The sequence below is a fragment of the Erithacus rubecula genome (genome assembly GCF_903797595.1).
Source record: "Erithacus rubecula genome assembly, chromosome: 8".
NCBI classification, from domain to species: Eukaryota; Metazoa; Chordata; class Aves; order Passeriformes; family Muscicapidae; genus Erithacus; species Erithacus rubecula.
The window spans coordinates 14114625-14136917 of record NC_136659.1 but is presented as its reverse complement, the minus strand read 5'-3'; the positions used below and the strand labels follow the sequence as shown (position 1 = coordinate 14136917).

At 35.2% G+C, this 22293-nt stretch overlaps 1 protein-coding gene across 3 annotated transcripts in view; it reads right to left on the bottom strand.

The window, feature by feature from the left end:
* The window catches only part of CERKL (CERK like autophagy regulator), a 54372-nt gene that overhangs the window by 14699 nt on the left and 17380 nt on the right, over positions 1-22293 (bottom strand). For all 3 annotated transcript variants that reach the window (XM_079311564.1, XM_079311562.1, XM_079311563.1), the window contains exons 2-5: positions 14796-15038; positions 7963-8094; positions 2980-3043; positions 230-372 (exon numbers count right to left, since the gene is read on the bottom strand). In XM_079311564.1, the coding sequence (XP_079167690.1) occupies positions 230-372; positions 2980-3043; positions 7963-8094; positions 14796-15038 (582 nt within the window). The remainder of the gene's footprint in view (positions 1-229; positions 373-2979; positions 3044-7962; positions 8095-14795; positions 15039-22293) is intronic.

The following is a 22293-nucleotide window of genomic DNA, read 5'->3' as shown; positions in this document are numbered from 1 at the left end:
TTCAGGCAAAGAGCTCATCTGTGCCATTACTATAAATTATCATTACAATTTAAAAGCAAGTCATTTGCAATCAATATAAATGACTAATTTAGGACATTTATTCAGTAGCTCCCTTACATAACTGAAGCTTTAACATCAAAAACTTCCTTTAGTGGCCAAAACTGAAAAACATGCCAGGGGGACTTAAAACAGATGACTAACAAAATGTAACAGTACCTTTCATTCTCACCTGCTGGTATTACTCCAAGAGGAATAGGGGCTCTGACAGGCTTGGATACATGGTCTGTGTCTTTCCCAGCATCTATCTGAGCTCTGAGGAGTAGCCCATGAGCAACTTCACTGACAGATCCATCTCCACCAACACAAACCACCCTATTACAAAACAAAAATGCCAAACAGTTCAAAACAAACTCTTTTATAGCTGAACAAACAGGTGAAAGGCAGCTACCCCACACCATATACATAATGATATTTCAAAAAGCTAAAAAACATTCTTTCTTTAGCAACAAGCTTGGACTTTACTGTCAGATGAGTAAGTGTTACCTGAATGCTCCTTAAACATTCTTATTTCTGCTTTCTGTCTGAGTAGGAGTAAATACACTTAAAAACTTATGAAGTTTTTCTCACCTTAGCACACATCATGCTCACACAGACAGAAGAACCAAACATGTTTAAGCACCTCAGTGGAAAAGCTCTTTACATCCTCAATGCTGACCCATACAAACATTCCAATGCCTTCTAATTGCCCTTATAATAACAACTCACCAAAGATTACAATAAAATAAAAAAACACTTGGAAACAGCTATTTTCATACACTATGCAGGTAGTTGAGGGATTTAGCAAAGTCTAAAATCCTAGTGCCAGCAATCCTTAGCACAAAGGTACTTAATCACTGCTTCTGGAGCACGTAATTAAACTCCCACCTGCTGTGGCTATAGAGAGGAATGCATTTGTCTGTAAAAGCTGTTACAGCAAACCTGGTTTTTTTCCTTGTTTTTGTTTATTTAAGTACATATTACAGTGATTCTCCAAATTAGTAAACATATTTTAATGATAAGAATAGTAATAATACATTCCAAGTATTTATGGCAGAAGCATCGTAATTACTTTGGGAGGAATTCACCTAAATTATATTCTTTTCATATGTGTGTGAATGCAGTTGTGAAACTATGTCAAGTCATTTAACCAGGTAAAACTGGTCAGATCTTCATAAGAAAAAACTCCATTGTGTTATTAATGTTACAAAATGTTTAAATTCAATTATTTCATCTCCTTTAATATTTTTCTTCAGTTCTTATTATTATTCCCAATCTAATTTTTAACCTCTAATTTTTAGGAATGTTTCCTCTATCTAGCTAAACACTGCCACATTAAATAAAAAAAATACAATATAAAATTTGAAGAATAGAATATAAAAGTTTGAAGCACATTTTCTTCCTCAGTGCAATCAGGAGTCATTGCCTTTCTTTGGACTCATTTTTTGTTTATTCCCAGGCTTAAAATTCTTTGTCACCGTAGCAAAACCAGTTAATCTTTGACATCTGAAAAACCATACACCCAGAAGGAGTCTTGTGGATTGTCTTCTGGCTATCAAAACTTTTGAAAGCAGATATTTTCCTCTGATTTTGGAGTGTTGTGTAGATAGAGACCAAAGAATAACATGAAAATGTTGCTAATTTTGATTTTTATTATTTTAGCATTAATCATCAAGAGGTGGCTTTTAGGCTGGAAATAGAGATACCATCAGGCACATGGGACTCCCACACTAGTCAGTGAGAACCTGCTGTGCATGAGGAGTAGAAAGTCTTGAGCAAACAAATTTTACTTAGACCTTGAAGAAGGCTTCTTAGAAAAAGAAACATCTATTTAACCATCAGATACTCTCTTAACCAACTATTCACTAAGGACTGACTAATCCAGGCTACTCTAAATATTCTTGATACTTTAGGCTCCTGACTAGGGAAGAGGTATAGACATGGGCATTGTCTATTTCTGCCTCTGAACAAACAGGAAAACCCAGCTGAGACAGCAGCATCACAAATGCAGCCTATTTGTCACCAAAGCTCAGCAACAAGTCAGGGGGAAAAAGCCAAATTGACAAAGTGCCTCAATTTTCAGTGTCCCTAAAAAAAACCCCAAGTGAATAGCAAAAAAGGTAGAGTGTACAAGACATCTGCCTGTGGTCTTTCAAAACAGAATAGTAATTGGGGATACCAGAGAAATTATAAATACAAACAAACAGCTTTGACAAAGAATTAACACATAGGAGTGCTGCTTTCAAAAAGCACTGAGATATAAACTTCTAGTTTACTGCTGCAAATCATAAGCTTGAGTTTACTTCATATGCTGTTAAAATGGAAGGAACCATAACTCTCCTGGAGAGAAAAATCAAACACAGAAATTTCTTGTTGCTATATTGTTTACATACTGCAATAAATAAAAATACTACATTGTCTTGCCATTTCTACATTTTTGTGTCTCTAAGGAAAAAAAGGATAGCAAAAAAGAAAAAAGGTAGAGTACTTAAGATATATGCCTATGGCCTTTCAAAAGAGTTATATCCTTCCCACCTAGATCTGGCTACTGGAGAAAGACTTACAGAGGAAATTCTACTCAAAGATCAAAGATGAAATAATTCAGATATGACTCAGTGTAAAAGATATTTGTGAAAGAAGATACAATCCAGGCTTTTTCTTCTTTATCTTTGTATTCTTACAAATACAGAAACTGAAACTCTCATGAAGCATATTTTAGAAAGCTTTATGTTTATTTACTGTTATTTATGAATCTAAGATACATTTCTATTGTCAGTAATTAATAAATACCAAAGTATTTAATGAGAACTGAATTTCCCAGGTTTTATATATATGAAAAACAGAATAATTCATTAAATACCCACCACCATAATTTTAATTGGAATACAAATAAAAAATAACCTGATGAGGTTTACTAAAATTCATAGTCACTAACCAACTTACCCATCAAATGCCTGCAGTTCACATTCTTTAAGTACTGAGAGAGCATGTCCTTCATATTCAGTTACTGTGGAAAACATCAATTATCAGTAGATTAGATAATTTTAAATTATTTTGTTCAACCAACATAAGGAACACAGAGTAATTCAATTCAGATTATTTTTTAAAGTCATCAATGCATTAGAAGTATGAGAAAAGTATGTAGTTATGATAGCTAAAAGGCCAAACATTAAATTTCAGCTGCTATCAAATACATGGCTATTTCATGCATTTATATTCAGATAATTCAAGAAGATGTTTGTTGCATCAAAATGCAAGTTTTAGCACTGACACAGTTGGTAAACTTCAGGAAAATAAGCATATCCTCAGTTAAGATTGAATTACTTCAGGATCAATCAAATTTAATTGCTTTTGTGTTAGGATATGCAAATTGCTAAATCAAAAATAAGAGGAGTTAAACACAGAAGTAGGAAATCAAGCCAAATACCAGTGACAACAGCATATAACACACAGAGGAAGGTGGCACAAGTATACACCAGAGTTCATAGCCTCTGGAGGAAATGAATCTGTCACTCCACATTGATGTCTCTGTGTTTGCTGATACCCTATATAGTACAGTAAATGCCAGTGAAGACAGGATAAACTGGCATACTACAGATGGCACGAAGCATCATAACTACATTTAGCATTTTCTAGGGCAGCTTTGCCAGAAGAGACAGCCCAGCTGCAGCCACCCATCAAAGATTTTTGCTGACTGACATGACACTTGCAGATGGATTTTTTGTGTAAGAATGTGCATCATTATATGCAAAATTACATTAATCTTTCATGCTTGTCTGTCGCTGGTGCTTACATAGTTCAAGGCTTTTCTCCAGTGTTCCTAAACACTGCTAAAATTATTAGTCTTGGTGTCTAAAACAATCATTCCATAGCTGTACCTGTTCTAACAGTATTTCTACAGACTGTTCAAAGGCTGCTTACAAGAACTGAAAACTCCCCTATCTCCTCCTATTTATACAAACAAACAAGTGTGTGTGGATATAGTGAGTGTATGTATCTTTTCTCCTAAAAAATAAAAAGGGAAACAAAATCAAAACAGAAGTGATACAATTTTTACACTTTACACTAAAAAATTGTTTATATTGTCTATAACTTCAAAATCCCTCAATCATTACTAGAAAGTTGTAGTGCTTGGTGTTTTGAAAATTCTTAATGAAAAACTAGAGTTGTTTTGATTATATGGAAGGCAGAGATTTGTCATTTTGCTGCAGAAACACCTATCCCTATAATAACTTTTGAGAATTATTTCCAGAATTTACTTTCATGCAGGGCCTTTCTGGAATATCAAAGCACATTATTTAAGCTACCATATTCAGCTTTGTATTACCAATGGGAACAATGCTTTTATCATTGTGAAAAGTGATTAATAACAGTGTGCAGCATGCAAAAATGCAGAAAGGTTCAAATATCTTACCATTACTTAGCTGTGAAAGAAACTCTTCCCATGAAAACATAGAGTTGGTTACCAGGTTACATGCCTTTTTAAATGAACACGATGACATTTAGAAAGTTATGAGTACAGTCTAATTAAAATGGAACAGTAAATAAGATTTATTTTGTAACAGAAAACATGCTCAGTGCTTTCCTAATGTAATGTAAGCTATGCTTACTGTTACAGAATTAATTCACTCAAAGAACAAGGACATGAAAATAAAGAGGGCTTGTGTCTACAGAGAAATCAATAAAGGTAGTAAAATTGACTAATAGCCAGATTGAGAGCAGATCCATCCTCTCTGCATCTAACAGCTTAAGTTTGGAAAGTACATAGAACTGCTCAAGGCTTAAGATTGGGGAATTCCAAGAAATTTAAAATTTGAAGAGAGAATGACAGAGGATTTATTTTGACACATCACGGCAAAAAGACAGTGAAAAAATGAGGTTTTTGGGAAAATCTTTGTGAGAGCATATAGAGAATCATTCGAGTAGAAAAAAAAAACTAGAAAAATTCAACAGACATAAGAAGATCATGCCTAAAAAGTTTTCTGCAGGCTTGACATCCTCCAGAGAGGCATGTATAAATCATTCTGATAGCTGGAAAAAAAGCTAAGTGTTTGAATATTTGGCACTGGTCCAATTCAGCAGGGGAAAAAACCAAATAAACAAAAAATCGACTCAACGTATTTTGGTAATAGGAAGAAAGCTTCTTTCATTGTTTGAGAAGGATGCAGATCTCATATTTGTCAGAATTATAATCACAAAATATTATTTAATTCTTTTTGACCATTTCTAATGCACAATTTGGAAAGATTTTTTTTTCAATATTGTTTTGTTTTTAAGTGACAGATAACATCATTCCGAAGGAAGGACACCAAAGCTGCACCTCATTTGAACAGAGCCCCACATACTCCAAAACCACTTTAACACCCTCTTCACATTGCAAACAAGAACCAAGGGCTTGTGCTCTACACACAGAAAAAGCAATACACAAAAAGTTCAACACTTCAAAACAGGGCATGCTTTCATGAGACACCTAAACATACTGGCACTCAAGTCACAGAATAAAATCAATGTAACTGGTAATGATAACTGCTTTTTTTTCATCCAGCATCAACACCAGTGTCTGTTGGTATTTACCATATGGTAAGCTCAAACCATTGCTATTTGTCCAATTCCCAAACATTCCTTTCTTTTGTGGTTCTGCCTTAAAAATAAGAGACTGGGAAGGCTGTTATTTTTTACCTACAAGTCCTGGTTGTAAGTATGCATAAATGGAAGCAAAAGAGTCAAAACTAGGAAGAGAAGTGAGACAAGCTAGGATTCTGTCAGGGTTTCCTTTATTTATTTTTCTTCAAATATGTGTTAGATTTTGCAAGATACTAATGTATTTCTAAAACACCAGCTCCAATGATTACAATTTGCCAGTACTTGCAGGTATCTCAACAGTGGAGTGAGCTCTTGCAGAATTCAATTTTTGGAAGAGTCACTGTTCTTATCCTAGCAGCCATATTCCAGCTGCAGCACAAAAAATTGCCCAATTCTTAGAAGAGTCCAGATTTTAGCTATTGTTTCACCTTAGCTACAGCTAAAAGTACTGCTTCAGTTTAAATTTGCTAACTCACACTTTCTAGTGCTCTAAGCACTTCAGAGATATGCTTGCTGCATGTAACAAAAATAACCCCAAAACCAGCAAAACAGCAAAAATCCACTCCATAATACCTTCAGTTATTTTTACTGAAATTATTAAATGGCACATATAAATGGCACACAAAGCCATTTGGGGAAAAAAAAAAAAAACAAAAAACCACTCCACAAAATTTTAAAATAATTAGAAAAAGTAACTATTACTTTAGCACTCACTTATTTACACACGTATCTTTAGATTGATAGATGTCCTTGGGCAGGACAGAGTATTTCCACTCCAAAGTTCTAAACACAGAAGAAGTTTATTTTATAAGAAGAATAAGATCTGGACAGCCTGATCAGAGAGGAAGCAACAGCTACCAATGTACAAGACTGGCTGAGGACAGCTCTGTCTTTCAGCACTCCACTGTCAATCTTTGATATTCTGAAGTGGTTTTAGTAACCTGCACATTTTTTATTTTATATGCACTAAAAGCCACTTCAGAGGTTCAAATTTGCTATAAAATTATTGTGCTAAACAAATTTTAACTTGGTGCTCAATGAATTCTAAATATATATGGCAAAGTCTAAATGCAAACTGTCTTCAGTGCAAAAATTGTACAAAAGCCTTCACAATTTCAGTACTTAGTGCACCCTCCTACACCACCAGTTGTGTAAATGCTGGCAATGCTCCAAAACAGCAGGAACAGCAAGATGCACACTCCAGCTTCACAGAAACCAAAACAATTATGGGAGGAAAAAGCCCAGTTCAATTTACTTGATATAGAGCACTCAGCTTATTAGAAAAGGGTATCAGTGGACATGACTTCTACTCAGCACCCACCACCACCCTCTTCTTCTTTTTAATAATTCTTAGCTATTTAGTTCTCTACTGGCATTGAAAACTGAAATGTAGTTTTCTCATGTTGCCTGTAGGAGGAGTGTTAGGCAGCTAATAAGGACAGGAGCATTTTAACATTGCCAAAAAAACCTTTATTAAAGGATAGGCCATTAAACATTTTTCTGGCTCATCTCAGAAGTTTCCTATAAAATTTCAAAGACAAATAATTATAAAATAAACTTAGAGCTGGTTTTACTCCACTAGCAAAAATGTTTCTGAAGCCTCTACAAATTATATTCACAGCTTGTATTAAAACTCTTTTTAAAAATTATGACTAAACAAGGCTAAGTTCAATTTCTAATATGACAGCATTATTATTCTGTTCACACTATGATCCATGCCTTCCAGGTGGAAAAATGTGTCTGTGAGAATTAAAATTTATATAAAGCTGCTGGCACTCCCTCTCAGCTCAGGGTAGTTAAATTATTGCTACAGAATTCTAATACAGACAATCTTTTTCACATGCTAATGTGTGTTTAATCTTCAATTGATTTTACTTTAAATTGTGGGCTAAATAGTTTAAAAATACATGGATACAGGGAATAAAATCAGCAAGATAATTTTCATCTACCACTATTGCATTAGTATATTCTCATGGCTAAATCAGACTTTATAATTTTTGGCCTGCAACCTGAACTAGTTGTCATTTCATAAGAAATTAAAGGAGTAACTGCAAGATGAGACCTCTTATAATTTGTTTAAGCTGAGACTGATATTTTTTCAAGTAATTTACAACACATACAGGAAAGATTACTAGTATTGATTGCTATAGGTGAAAAATTGCTATAGGTGAAACAGAATTACTAAGGCACTTTTTGACCAAAAAAAAATATATTGTGATGTATTAATTTCCATATCTAGTACTTGCACTTAAAGATAATAAGGATAAGCAGTAAATTCAAATTGTCTCACATGCTTAACTATTAGTTTCACAAAGGATTAAGGTATATTTTTGAAGAACTTACCTGTGACATCAGTTTTTATGTCAGCAAGTTTAAAAAGAGGTGCAACTTTTTCATAATAAATGTGAGTGGCTTCTCTTTTGTGGCTGCTCGGATTAACAAACACTTTCAAGGATTTAGGTCTGTTATGAAAGCCTAAAAAGACAATAAAACATTTAAGATTACACACAACCCGACTCCTTTTACAGCTTAAATGCTTTTTTGATATCAGAACCATTACAAGACTTTGACAGGATAAGTAAATTACAGTCTAAAAAGGTCTCAAGTTTTTCTTGCATGTGCACTACTTACCTTTAAATTACAGTACTGGTTATTTTTTTGTGTACAGCTAATAAACACTTTTAGGAACCAGAAAAAAGTGCATATGTCATAGCCTAGTTAAACTCTGATTCAGGAGCAGGGTGAGTGTGAAGTTTTGGCACCAAAAAAGAAAAGAAATCCAAACATAAAAATGTATCCTTGTGAGAGTTTAACACGACCCACACCCAGCAGAAATACAAAAGTAACACCCAACAAAACCGACACCACAATCCAACATTTTAATCTTCTGAGAGTGCAAATCAAACAGTCCAAAGGAAATTTCCTCATTGTGAAAGAGGCCCAAAAATATAAAAAACCAGAAAATTGGCAGAATCATTTGAAAATCGGAGAATTATTGCTCATTTAGGTCTTTGGAGTAACAAACTCCAAGGAAATAACACAGAAAATACTGCTATGCAAAGCTGAACCTTGTCTTGCACATCTCATTAAGTAATTTTATTATTTGAAACATGGCACTTTGTTGAAGAGTAAATAACTCATACAAAACAAATAGCATTACTTTTCAAATTCCCTTTTCTCCAATTCCTACAATTGCCAGGGTTCAGTGAGGTTCTGCTGCAAGAAGCAAGCAGTAGTCTGCCATAATGCTCTTCTTTTGGTGGTTATTTAAAATACTTGATGTGAACAATTTCAAATTTTGTTGTAGTGTCAGAGTAGATTATCACTTTCTTAGTCAAATAAAAGCTAGAATATCTGGGAAGTGTACTGTTTTCAGTGTTCAAGAACAAAATTAGTAGTAACCCACAACTCCAAAAGGAGCCAAGAATGAAAGCACATTTTCCTGCCCCAAGAATACTCAGGCACTTCCTGCAGCTCATTCCACTTACTTTACCTCAACAATTGAACAGGAACAATTACTCAAAGAAATTATAGCTAAAAACTATTTCAGTATTAAAGAGGAAAGTATTCCTTAAGATCTAAATTTTATAATTATAAAAGTCATAGAGATTATTTTTTTCCTTTATTTAAACACACCAAAGAATCTTGAAAAGAAAACTAGCTTTTTACCCAGTTTGTGTCAAAAAATTTAGAAGATTTCTTAAAGATAGTGAAGGAACTTTTTGCTACTATGATCTCAAAATTATACACAAAAAGCCCTGTATAACCATGTTTATGTCAAAATGTTACAGAGAGTGCCAAGTCATTGCACAGCAAATTAATCCTGGAGAATTCTGAATGCCTTCAGTAACAAGCACCTGTTTTCAAAAGCATCTCTTTCAAAAAGGAAAAAAAATAAAATAGGGAACTTGGTGAGGACTGTGGGTGTGGATTTCTGCCTCAAGGACAGAATCTAGTGAGATGCTTTCCTTGAGCACCTGCTGTGGGAGTGACAGGCCACCAGGGCAGGGCTTCCTGCAGCTGCAAGGACAGAGGCAATGGACACAAGTGGCACAAGGAGCATTCCAGTGTGAAATAAAGACAAAACCCCCTTCTCAATGAGGGCAGTCACGCCATGGATGGCATGGTCTGTCCTTAGAGATTTTCACAACTCATCTGGACACGGCTCTTAGCAACCTGATCTTTATTAGGAGCTCACCTGCCCTGAGCAGGAAGCTAGAACAGATAATCTCCAGGGGTCCCTTCCAACCTAAATTCTTCTTGATTCTCTGGAAACAGAAAGAAGCACTGCAGTTATGTACTGCAGTGGAATTTCTTATTACAGGAATTACAACACAAACAAGGAAGACTAAGCAAAAGCATATACATATAAATAATTATCATACAAACATTATAAAAATGTTTTAATTGAAATTTACTAACTGGTGTTGTTGCAGTCTTTTAGGAGTTATAAAAATATTTAGATCAAAACAATAATTTCTGTGACCTTATAATTTGGCTAAAGCATCAGTAAAAATGAAATGGAAAACTTATAAGAATAAGGACTCCTGCTTCAAAAGACAAAAGATTTAATCAAATTCACAAATGTGCTGTCATGTTTCTTATTTTATTTACAAGAAACTGTGATCAGCTGGTCCTCTTAATACTCAACACCCCACCAACACCTAGAGCTAAAAAACTGTAAAAACTGACTTCAGTCATGGATATCTGAGTATACCTTAAAAGCTTTAAAAAACAAACCAAAAACACCCCCCAAGCATAGAAATACAAGAATACAATACACACAGCAGGGGGAAAGAATAGTAAAGTCAGTTTGTAGAAGTAGAGAAAGCAGAGAAAGTGTCAAAAAATCTGTTACCCAGACAGTGCAAGTTACAGTTCTGCAAAACAGACATCAGGAGAAAGCTGGAGGGATGAAAGCAAACATTACTATCTCACTTCAATGCTTCTGCATACGAGATGTAAAAATTTAACCCTAGGTGGCAATATAAAGTTTCAAAAGAAATCCTACGTAGGAAAAAGAAAATAGACTTTCAGTTGGTGGAGGGAAAAAGTATATCAGAATTAATACATAAATCCTATCAAGATTTTCAAGAATTAAATTAATTCATAGGATCATAGTATTAAAATATTCTCTTTATGATTATTTGAATATCAACTTACATTTTTAGAGAGAGAAAACATTTCGTTGATGTAAATACTTGTCACAAACACGGCATTTGAGCAGAGATGGTACACTGCTGAAATGGCTTTGTTTGTGCCAAATAATTGCCAGCTGACATGAAAGGATGACCATGACAAAGGTTATTACTTTATCATTTCTGGTGTGCACTGGACACAGTAGAACACACCAAACAACTGAGTTTAATGAAAGCATATCCATTAACTTCCAAAGATTAAACTTGCACACAGTATTATTGTGAAGCTTCTTTAAAGTGTTTTTAAAATAATAATCTTTTAATTGTCTTTAAACAACCTGTATATGAATGAATCAATGTCATTGACTACTGTGTGCAACTGATCCCAGTCTGCCAGCCTTTTGGGGCTCTCCTAACTGGTATTCTGTTATTGTTTTCTGTGGCTGCTCCATTTGAAACGAGCCAGCAGCCTAAAGCAGGAAGGCCAACTGTTCCCCTAGTACTAACAAATGTGCTAATATGCACTAGTTTAAACTTGATCTATCAAGTGAATCAGTGAACCATGAAGGGTGGTGGGTCAATCAGGGTGTTCAGAAAACAAAGGCTCCTGGGGCAGCAGAGACGCTGTGCTCAGACATACATCTGTGCTGCTTTCAGGCCCCAGCCTCAGGAAAATGGGTTTATGTTACAGAAGTTAAGAGCCTGGAATCATGTCATTACCACCTACATTTATAAATACTTTCTACAACATTAGGAATAGTATACATCAGAAGAACTAACAATATAAGGCAGAGTTGATAATGTAACTATGGAGACATCACTGTTAATATTAACTAACCTAAGTTAATGTTTAACATTAATGGTTTAATTAAAACTTCATGCATGAAGTTTCAGGCTTTCATATCAAATCCCTCTGTGATAGATACTATGGAACAGTAGATAAAAATAAAATGCACTTTGTGCTTTTTTTTGCTATCTTATGTGGTTATTCTTAACCACATTTACTGTCTTTTGTTAGTTTACAGAGTTTTTAAGTAATGCTTTTCCAAATCAGCTGTAAGTATTATCTTGCTAAAACAAAAAAAGATGAGCATTGACAACTGTACATTTTCTCTCATTTTGAGCCTGCCTCAGTCCTATAAGGACCCCTGTGTATTTTCATGTGCAGAAGATTTTAGATGAAACAGTGAATTCTACTGACACAGTGTGTTCCCACATGCCATGTCCATAAATCCTGTACAAAAAGATGTGATGTGTAAATGGAAATCACTGAGAGTGGGGTGTGCACCAGCACTGACACAAGATAACAGCACACTAGACCCTGTCCAAGCTGCCCTTTGGGGCCTTCCAGGAGCCAGCCCAGAGCCAAGGCTCCAGAGGAGCATGAAGATAGCAGTGCATATCTTACAGCAGTTCAACAAACATGCAATGTACAGATCAGATTTCAGGAACACTGCCAGTGAGCAAGCTCTTCATATCTAGCTGGCATGCACTGGAACAGCAGGCAGAAAATAAGAACTTATTTGAATATGGGAGGATGGAGGCACACATGTTTTGTTACCCTGTCACAAACAGAAAGAACCATAATTGCAGTCACTGTAACTAAATTCTAAACACTTATATCTGTGTGTGCTCACTCAAATGATAACAGGCTTCATTAAAAATTATAGCCCAGTTAAACTTTAAATTGAAGTACTCTGAACACAAAGTCAGAGCAACAGAGGACACTCACTGTAAAGATAATAAAAATGAACAGGGAAAAACCATGCATGAAACATGCATGCCAGACACAGATCACACTGTAAAAAGGAAACTGTGTAAAAATGAAACTTCAGAAAATAATAAAATCTTTTTTAGAAACCTCCATTTGGCTCATATTATCACCAATAAACTTGACATTGTTGTTACTTAATTAATGTAGATGCAAAAAAACCCTAAAAACTTGTCATAAAGTAAGGTAAACAGGTAGAAATTGCATTTGTCTGCAGAGGAAACACACCTGTCAGTAACATGTACTTCCATTTGTCATAATGTCTAAATATTATTGACCAAATATATATAAATATATGCATGTTCTATTTTGATAAATCACCTGTTTTTAATTTGATCCAGCCCAAAAACAACAAAAAATCCTTCAAGTAAATAATGCAGCAGTTAACAAAAAATTAATTTGTGATCAGACGAACTGGGGGAGGAGGGAGGGCAGTAAAAGTAACTTTTACTATTTCAGAAGGATAAAACCACAAGCAGACAATTTGAGCTCATTAACAATGACTCCAGCACTATTACAAAGCAAGAAAAAGGCTGCAGCAAAAACTTTGAAAATCTATTACTATTTCCCACAGAAACATCTGCCACTGAGAAATCAACAGAACTCAACTGCATTGTATACTTTTAGTTCAGACTTAGAGGAATATACACATCAGCAACTGGTATGATGAGGATTTAGTTTGGTTGTTTTTATCTCTCTGAGTTCTGTTTATTCCTGAAGTAGAAGACAAGGAGAAAAAATGTACTGATCACACATTCAAAACAAATCTGTACAAGATCTGAGCTTCTGGAGAAAGACTGGGGCAAGAACCTGAAACAGCATTGCACAGAACATTTTTTTTTCAGGTTCAGGTGGCTTCCAATTACAAAGCTATAAAACAGAGACTGCACCTCGAGGTCAAGGCAACCTGAGCTAGAGATACTGCAGCTTTTTTTTTCTGTGAACATATGGTATCACTGCTCCTGATAGATGGAGAGTAATCTAGGAACAAAACAGACATTTGCTCCTTCTGCAAATGTCCTTGCCTTTATGGGGAGCTGGAGATCTACAGGAATCCTGGCACTTCTGCAGATTGAGATATTTCATGATAAAGTCTTTCAAAAGGGGAAAGGGGAAGGTAGTTTTTAATACACATCTTCATTGGGAAAATCCAGAACATACTGTAAACACACAATACAAAAATGCACCATGAATAACTCATGTTTTTTCTTTAATATCTGCTTGTGAAACTCTAGTAGAAGTGCACTATAAATTCTTATTCAAAGTGTTGTTACAAACACTACAGATGTACAAGATTTGAATTCTGTAATCTGGCTCAGTCTTAGCAATTCAGCTGGAGTTCTAAGTGTGTCACAAGATAGACTGCTTTTCTTCTGAAATAAACAAACTCATTTCCTATAATAAACAAATATCATTTCCTATAGTCTGCAAACAGAGGCACCTTTTGGAGCTAAATCAGAGTTTGGAAAAGAGATGCTGTTTTCGTTATTTAAAACAAAAACATGCTACATTCTGTGCTTTTCAAATATAAACTACAGTGAAAGGTTCAGATTTCTTGTGGGGCTCTTTTCCCTATATGGTGATTTTTTTTTTTTTAATTTTGATAGAGCTTCCATAAAATAAAAAATAAAAAACTCCCAGCCAACTTACCAACCCTAGAACTGGTTAAGCAAAGCACCCTGAGACTGGCAGTCACTTAGGCAAACACAGAAATATATTTTTGTCAATCAATTTTTGTATCAAATTATGCAACAAGAGCCCAAAAGAACCTCAAGAGCACTGCCACCTGTAAATTTATAAAGATGAGGAAAGTGTCTCCTATTAGCCTCCTAAAGAATATGGAGGTCTCAAGTGGGATTTCCTAAACCATCACCAGAACGTTCCAGAAGTGCAACTACTGCAGTACCATCAAGTGTGATGCAATTTCAAGTGAAAATATCAACAAAATATGCTATTTCTTTCAGAAACTGATTTCCCAGAAGACTCTTCACAGTCAGAATAAAGAAAACCATTTATTTTCAGTAGCTTCCAAAACTCTCCCAAAAATAACATCCATTTGTTTCATTTTCACCGATGCATTAGTCAATTATCATGACTTTCCTAGATTTTACACTTGACCACGTAAAACTTCAATATAAAAATATTTGCCAGAAATAAGACTCATATCTGTGTCCTAATTTCCACAGGCAAGATGTTTCCAAGCTTCATTCAGCTTCATGGATTGCCAATAGAAATAAATATGACATCAACCTCAATTAAATGCTTACCATTCAGAATTTCCTTCAGATGTCTAAACCATGACTGACAATGATCTTCACTTAAGTTATTTAAATGGACAGCACAGTCTGTAAGCTTATTCTCTTCTTTATTCAGGCATTTAAAAATTGTGATACCCAACAAAGTACCACCTTTTTTCTGCCCTGCAAAACGACGACGTTTCAGTTTTACTGAAAATACATCTTTCATTTCAATGATCTCCTCTTGAGCCTGTAAAGCCACACTGGAATCACCTGTAAGGGGAAAAAAAAAAAAAAAAGAAAAGCATTATTAATGTGACTGGGAGTAACAACTACAAGAACAGTTAGGGCTTCAACTCTAGGTTCACTTCTTGCATCTGTTCATGCTTGCATTGAAACTTATGGCATATCATTTCCCTCAATCACCAGGCTTTTATTTTACCAACTTTGTTATGTGCCCAGCTGTACAAACAAAACAATTTCAAAGAGGTTATTTACTCAGCTTTCTGGTGTTCAAAATAAGTAATAAAATTTCACACTTTAAGAAATACTATTTATGAATTCATATTCAAAAAGCAAATTCTCTATTCTATTTACCCAAATCATAGCAACCATACTTGGAAATCATAGATCATAAAGTGTGCTATGACCCAAGCTGACTATATGCTCACTATATTTTTTTTCATTTGATACAAGCATTGCCTTTTGTGTTTACATCAGAAATATATCAGGAAACAGTTAAGCAAAAATAGACAAATAAACTAAACCCATCCCATCTTCTTTTGAAATGAAAATGAAAGCCATTTTTGCTTTCATTTTTCATTTATTAATTCAGTTTAGAAGAAAAGAAAAGCAGTTCCAAAAAAGTTCTTGCAACAGTTCGAGATCCTCATCCCAGGGGAGATTTGTGTTAGGCTAAGAGAAGGTTTTGTTATCTTGAGGCTGTTATTTACATGGATGCTGTGGCTGCAGATGCTACCACTTCATTTCCAAGTGCCTTTTGGAGATGTATCAACTGAGGCACTTTGGTACAGGCTTCTCCCTTTTCTGCTCCCTTGAGCTGCATTCCAATCCCTCAAAAACAAAGTCAAATACACAGACTGAAGGAAAAATGTCACTGTTCCTGTAGGTATCAGATTCTTTGGACACAGAAAGATTTTTTTCCCTGATTTCTTCATAATTACAGCAGATCTGATAGAGCACACCAATAAAGGTCCCTTTGCAGCTCAAGGCAAGAAATGATAGAAACCAAAAAATCTTCCAAAAATCTGGCAACAACTCTGTCAACTGATTTCTCAATAGCAAAAACTGTAGCAGGTCCTGTTTGATGAACAGTTGACGCTGCACTGGAGTGTTGGGAAAACCTGTTTTAATTGTCATCCAGAGAAAGATGGACAGCACCCCCTGTTTCATTACACCACATGAAACTGGGGGCTTCAGAAAGTTAAATACTTCTTATGGGCAGGAAAAAGACGACTTTGTTAATTCTTGTAACAGTTTGATACTGGCATTTCTCATCATCTTTCTGGAAGGAGGCCATGCAGTGATCATCCCTCTGTCCAGGAATCCTGGATGACTTCTCCTCAGCCACACTAACACAGCTAAAGCTCAAGTCAAAATGACTCTTCCTCACAATTCCCAACAAATTCATTTTTTTCCTGTTCTGTACTAAATAACCCGTGACAAATAGAAGCATGACCTTGTTACATTTCCCACATATTTTTCCCAATGTGTTATATTTTATCATTCTAATCTCTCCAGAAATCAGCTACTAAGGTGTAAAACTGGACTAAAACCATTCCACTCTTAGCAGGAATATTGTGAAAAGTAAATTTTGGTGTGCATTGAGATAGTACACAGGAAATTATCTGTAATGTATATTTTCGCAAATAAACAGAAGAAAACTCATCTAAATAATTTAATTTAAAAAAAAAAAAAAACATAAATCCTGAAGTATTGTAACATATGCTGTAAAAGTATTTTTGTTCAATGTATGCCTTAAAAATGAGGGAACTGAGGTGGGAAAAAATACTGTATGATTCCATTTGAACTATGATTTTACACAAACTCAAAGTGGACATTGTACAAACAAACTTGGTACTAACACTACCAGACCTAAGACCTTCATTTTTGTTTGCATTGCTCTTTTAAAACATTTAAGGGTAAATAGTCTTTATAGGCCTAAAATTAAACCCTGACTGGTGATGTCCTAAAATAACTGGAACCACATAGTTTAATACCTACATTTAAGACTTGGTTTTATTTTTATAACCAAATTTTTGAGGGGTCTGCTTAGGTTTTCCCACAGTCTCACTGTCAGACATACAGTACATGCCAATACACAACCTCAATGTTTTAGGAAAAGGAGTAAAGAAATACAAGTGAAATATAACCACAACCATTCTGCAGCAGTAACTGAGCTGCAACATTCATTTCCCCTGACCAGTACAAATATTCTAAGTGGGCTTGCTTTTAAAATAAATTATATATTGAAACAAATCATATTTTTTATTTAACTCTTAGTTTTGCTGAGATATCATGAACTCTGTTATGCCAGTGTTATGGGTGTGCATCACATATAAGTTACAAGCCTAGCCCATTTATCCTGTACAAGTCAAAGAGAATGAAGGCCTGATAAAATACTTTTTATTCCCCACTAGTTTCATAAAATGACATTTAGTCTTAAACCAGGTAAGCTCTGCATTTTCTTTTCATGACTATTTCAGCCAGTTACTTGCTTGTGCATCTTCCTCTTACTCGTATTTATCAAATTCTTATTTTGCTCAGATGCATATCAAAACTTTTTATATTTAAAATAAAGCGTTCTTACTAGTCAGCACTAGACTTTCAAAACCACAATCTGACTTTGTTTGTTTTACAGGAATGCATTTCCAGATGCATCCTGGAAAAGGATATAAACTCTAGGAAGGGTGAATTGTAAAAACTGTCATCCTTGAGTTTTAATTTCTAGAGGAAATGCTGAACTAGCTAGTAGGATTAGGACAGCCCATTTTTACTAAAGTTGCAAATAAATCTGCATAAAATCCTAGGCATATTCTACAGTTTTCCTTTGCTCTGCTTACTGAAAATAAGACCATCTCAAATGCAGTAAAATTTTACAAAACAACTCAGATAAAGGAAATTTAAGTCATGACCTGTAACTATAAAATATTCCTACAATGAGATAACAACCAAGCTTACTTTTGAAATAAAGTATATATTGGATTAAACACTTTCTTAAACTTTGAAAATCATATTGGCTTGTTAGTATCATATTGGTTATTGCAAGCAGTTTCAGGACATTAACTGTCCTCTCACATTACTTAGAAAGATATTGGGTACCATCTGTTCTTGCAAGAGATTTAAGTATACATCTATTAGATATCATGCTATTTATTTAATTCAGTACCCACTTCCCATTGTTGTATCTTCTGAAAAAAAAAGTCAATTTAATTACAAGGAATAAAGATAATCTCTTCTACCAGGCTGCCCTGTCATCATGAAAGCAGAGAAGGAACCTGTACAAAGTAGGTTACAGGCGTTAGAGAAGAGCAAAACTAACAGCACTTAACATTCAACAAAGAACTAACAAAACCAGAATATATGGCACTTAAAAAAAAGTTACTATAAGCCAAGGGCTTGTCTAAATCAATCTCAGCACATCTGTCTGATGCAGAGCGTAAACAGGATTAGAGTTGGATTTATCTGCTTGACGCTAATTGTACTCACAGTTTCTGCACATGTCCACTTTTTTTTTTTTTCCCCAAATACAGGATGAAAAAAAGAAAAATCTGCCTGGATAGATGAATTTCTAGGAAGTTTTATTCCCCTATTTATCATCTCACTAATTTCAAGCATTAAGACCATCCTACATTTTTCTTATTCATGATAGTCGAATCTCTCATGTAACAAAAAATAATGTCATAAAAAAATCAACCATACTGAGCTAAATCAAGAGATGAGGAACAAATACACTCAAATACCAAATTTTAATATGTGTTAAACCAGGCTTTAAACAAAAAGCTACCTCGTGTTTATAACAAAATTGGTGAAAACACAGACAAAGAAAAAAGCATTACTACTGAAAAATAGAACAGTTTTCTTAAAATGTGATAGTTAAATACAAACACCAACGCTTCAACAGGAACCAGTTTTTGGATCTTACCACAGAGGCCCAGCATCTAGGAGTGGTACTTAAGGACTTGATTTCCATAACAAATATCTGGAGTACACAGAAAATATCAGAAAACACACATGAAATGTGACTTTAATTCAGGTACGAGAATTGGACACAAAGCAAGGAGTGTTATACTCTTGGTCACAAATGCTTCCTTTGACCTTGGGCAAGATACCTACCCCTCCTGACTATAATGAATAAATAAATCTTTCACACATTTTAGGCTCTCTGCCCCACTATGTTTTCAAAGCTTACTTCCTTAATAGTTGATTGATATGGCTGAGTGCAGTGTAACTTAACAGAAATAACTAGAATTTTTTTAAAAATCATCAAGACCATACCAAAGAAAATACAGTGATCAGTACATATTGAAAAAATGTTTTATTATAAAACATTCATTATAAAATTGATCACAGACCATCCTACACTGTATGAACACTACTTTCAAAATAACCATTTGGGATATACAATAAAGCATAACCATATTAATATAAAGCAAAAAAAAATAAATAGAATAAAAATTAAATTAGTTTTGACAGTATGTCTATAAATCTGTATTTAGGAATATTTAATATAATGTCTAATGCATATAACCAGTACCTATTAACCCATCAGTTACTAAGCCCATTTTTCCCTCACTGTAAATCAGCAAAGCACAGTAAGCAGCATGCAGCTGATAAAACATCTACAGTTTTCGGCTACTTATTGATTAAGAAGGGCTGGCAGTGAGAAAAGCAGATATAATCATTCTTCCCAGAAAAGCCAAGAAAAATTGTAAAGCTTTTCTGGCTATTTAGCATTTATTTAAGTACTCTAAATATGAAACAGAAAAGCTATTTCAAAACACATGAATTTGGAATGATTTCTTATTTCAGAAAGATAGGTCATGCAACACTTCTGTCAAAATTTGATGCTGTGTCTCTCACTCTCTCCTGCAAGCAGAGAAAGCAAAATTTCAGTTTCTACTTGCCAAAAGCATGTATCAAACAGTAAGAAGAAGGTGGTACAGCCAGGGCCAGTTTGGGGAGGGGCTGTTTTTTGTTTGAAGATTAGTTTTACATTACTCTAGTCCTTTAAAAAGGTGTCAGAAGAGAAGTTTAACACAAGCAAGGCCCTAATCTAGAAACACATTTTTTAGACTGTGTGCAATGAATGACCTGCTTGGGAGCAGCAAGGAGCTCAGAAAGTACAAGGGACTGAAGAGGTTCATCTCAGTTTCTGCAGAGCTAGAGAGAAAAAGCAGGGTGCAACTACTCACTTCACCTTCTAATGGCAGCTATTCACTTCCAGCAGCAGCTGTATTCCTTCAGGGCAGAAAACTGAGCTTAAAAACATCTGACAGGAATACAACCCATTTTCATTCTCCTTCTCTAGAGAACCTTAGGGAGAAGTGATGTATTTTGCCAAGCAAATGCTGCCAATCCCTCTCTCAATACAGACACCTACCCTCAACTCTCCTGCCATGACTGTGCAGTCCAGCCCTTTTCCTCAGGTCTGGCTCTGGGCAAAACCCACCTGAGTCAAATCAACTCCCTAAAGTAACAGAGATTGCTCACTTTTACCCTGGCTTAGTCTTCTAACAAGTTGGTCAGTGTATAATCAATTCAACCAGTCAGTCAGTGTATAATCAGTTCTCTTTAAAACTAGAGATGCTACAAATGGCCAAGAAAATTCCCAGCAGGGAAGAAGGAAGAACTGGGATGGTCTCCTTTCACCAGCAGGAAGTCAACATGGCTTGAGCCAATCTGCTGTGCATTTTCACCTCCAATTGCTAACTCCCCAAAGATCACACAGATCAACAAGAGTCAGCAAGAACTGGAAAAGATGCACAATGGTTTCTCTTAATTCTTTAGAGCCCTAGCGACAGCTTACATATTGAAAAAAAAAAATTATAAGTCTCAGAATAAAACTCAACTTTACAAAACAATGACACATTCAGTTATGTTTTACTGGACAAGGAGTTATTCACAATTCTAGCTTAAAGAAGTAATTTTAAACTACTGTCACAGATCACTACCTCTAAAAAATATATTTTTATGAAGAATAATGGACATATTAAAAAAGTTAATTCCAGAACAAATTTGTACTTCAGGTTTCAATTTTTCAATGCAATACTAGCCAAAACCCCAACAAACACAATAATTTTTCCAATGCAAATCTCAGTCATGGATAAAGGCTTACAGAATAATTTCACTTGTTTCTGAACAATTTTAGTATATTCACAGTATGGGTAAATCCATATAAAATTGTAACCTCTTACCTTTCATCTTACCCTCTTATCTCTCATCATTTTTCAAGCAGTTCTTTCTCCCAAGACACCACAACCAGCTGATTCCAGACCCTGTTCTCCATCATATCTGTTAAACACTAATCCTCAAGCTTCTGAACATCCCACCAAACCAAGAGGGCTGCTGCACACACAGCCCCTGTGCTCAGCATCAGATCACAGCAACTGAAGGAAGGGCAGCTTTAGGGAACATTGGTGCCATCCTTGAAGTCTTGACTTGGACCAGTCTCAAGCACTTAAAATTTGGGTAAGTTTCACTACAGCTTTAAAAGATGGCAGTAGGCAGATTTCTGAAAAGAATAATCATCACCAAACTACTTAGTTCTGGCTGAACCAAAATAAAAGAGGAACCCCCAGTGTAAGAGCACAGTTTAGTACAGCTCAGGGGCTGGTTTTGCTGCAGCTGATGCCTTGTGGAGAAAGGCCAGGTGTGGGGAGTTCCCCTCTGAGCATCACCAGAGCTCAGTGACACTTACACAGCATCCTGAGTCTGCCTGATGCCCAGCAGGCATGGAAAAGGCCTTTCCTCTTGTAATGAGGCTCATCAGACATCTATCCATCAAGCTTTCATTAGTGTCTTCATTCAGCTCTCACATAGAGCAGTGAAGTACCTTGCTTATTAACTACAGGCTAATGGCAGAATTTCATTAGAAAAGCATACTGAAACTGGAAGTCAAATAGCTTATTGAATAAATACCTCTGCAAAAAAATGTGTGATTGAAGCTTTAGCAGAAGGCCTAGCAGCCTTCACCTTCACCTCAAGAAATTCATTCCACAAGAAAGAATTTGAGGGAGACAATGAATTTTAAAATGACATAAAGATCTACAGGGAATAATGCCAGAACAACAAGGTAAGCTGAAAGGAAGCAAGGCAGACAATGACTGATTCCCATACTGAAGCATTTGAGAGGACTCATGAAGCAAAGACTTTGCTTTTAATAATTACATTTTCTTATTAACACCACAGGAAGAAAGAGGTCACTGGAAATACTCTATAGAAAGCTCTACATTTTATATTACTAATATGGCCCACATACTACCTAATTTCATAATATGATTTGAAA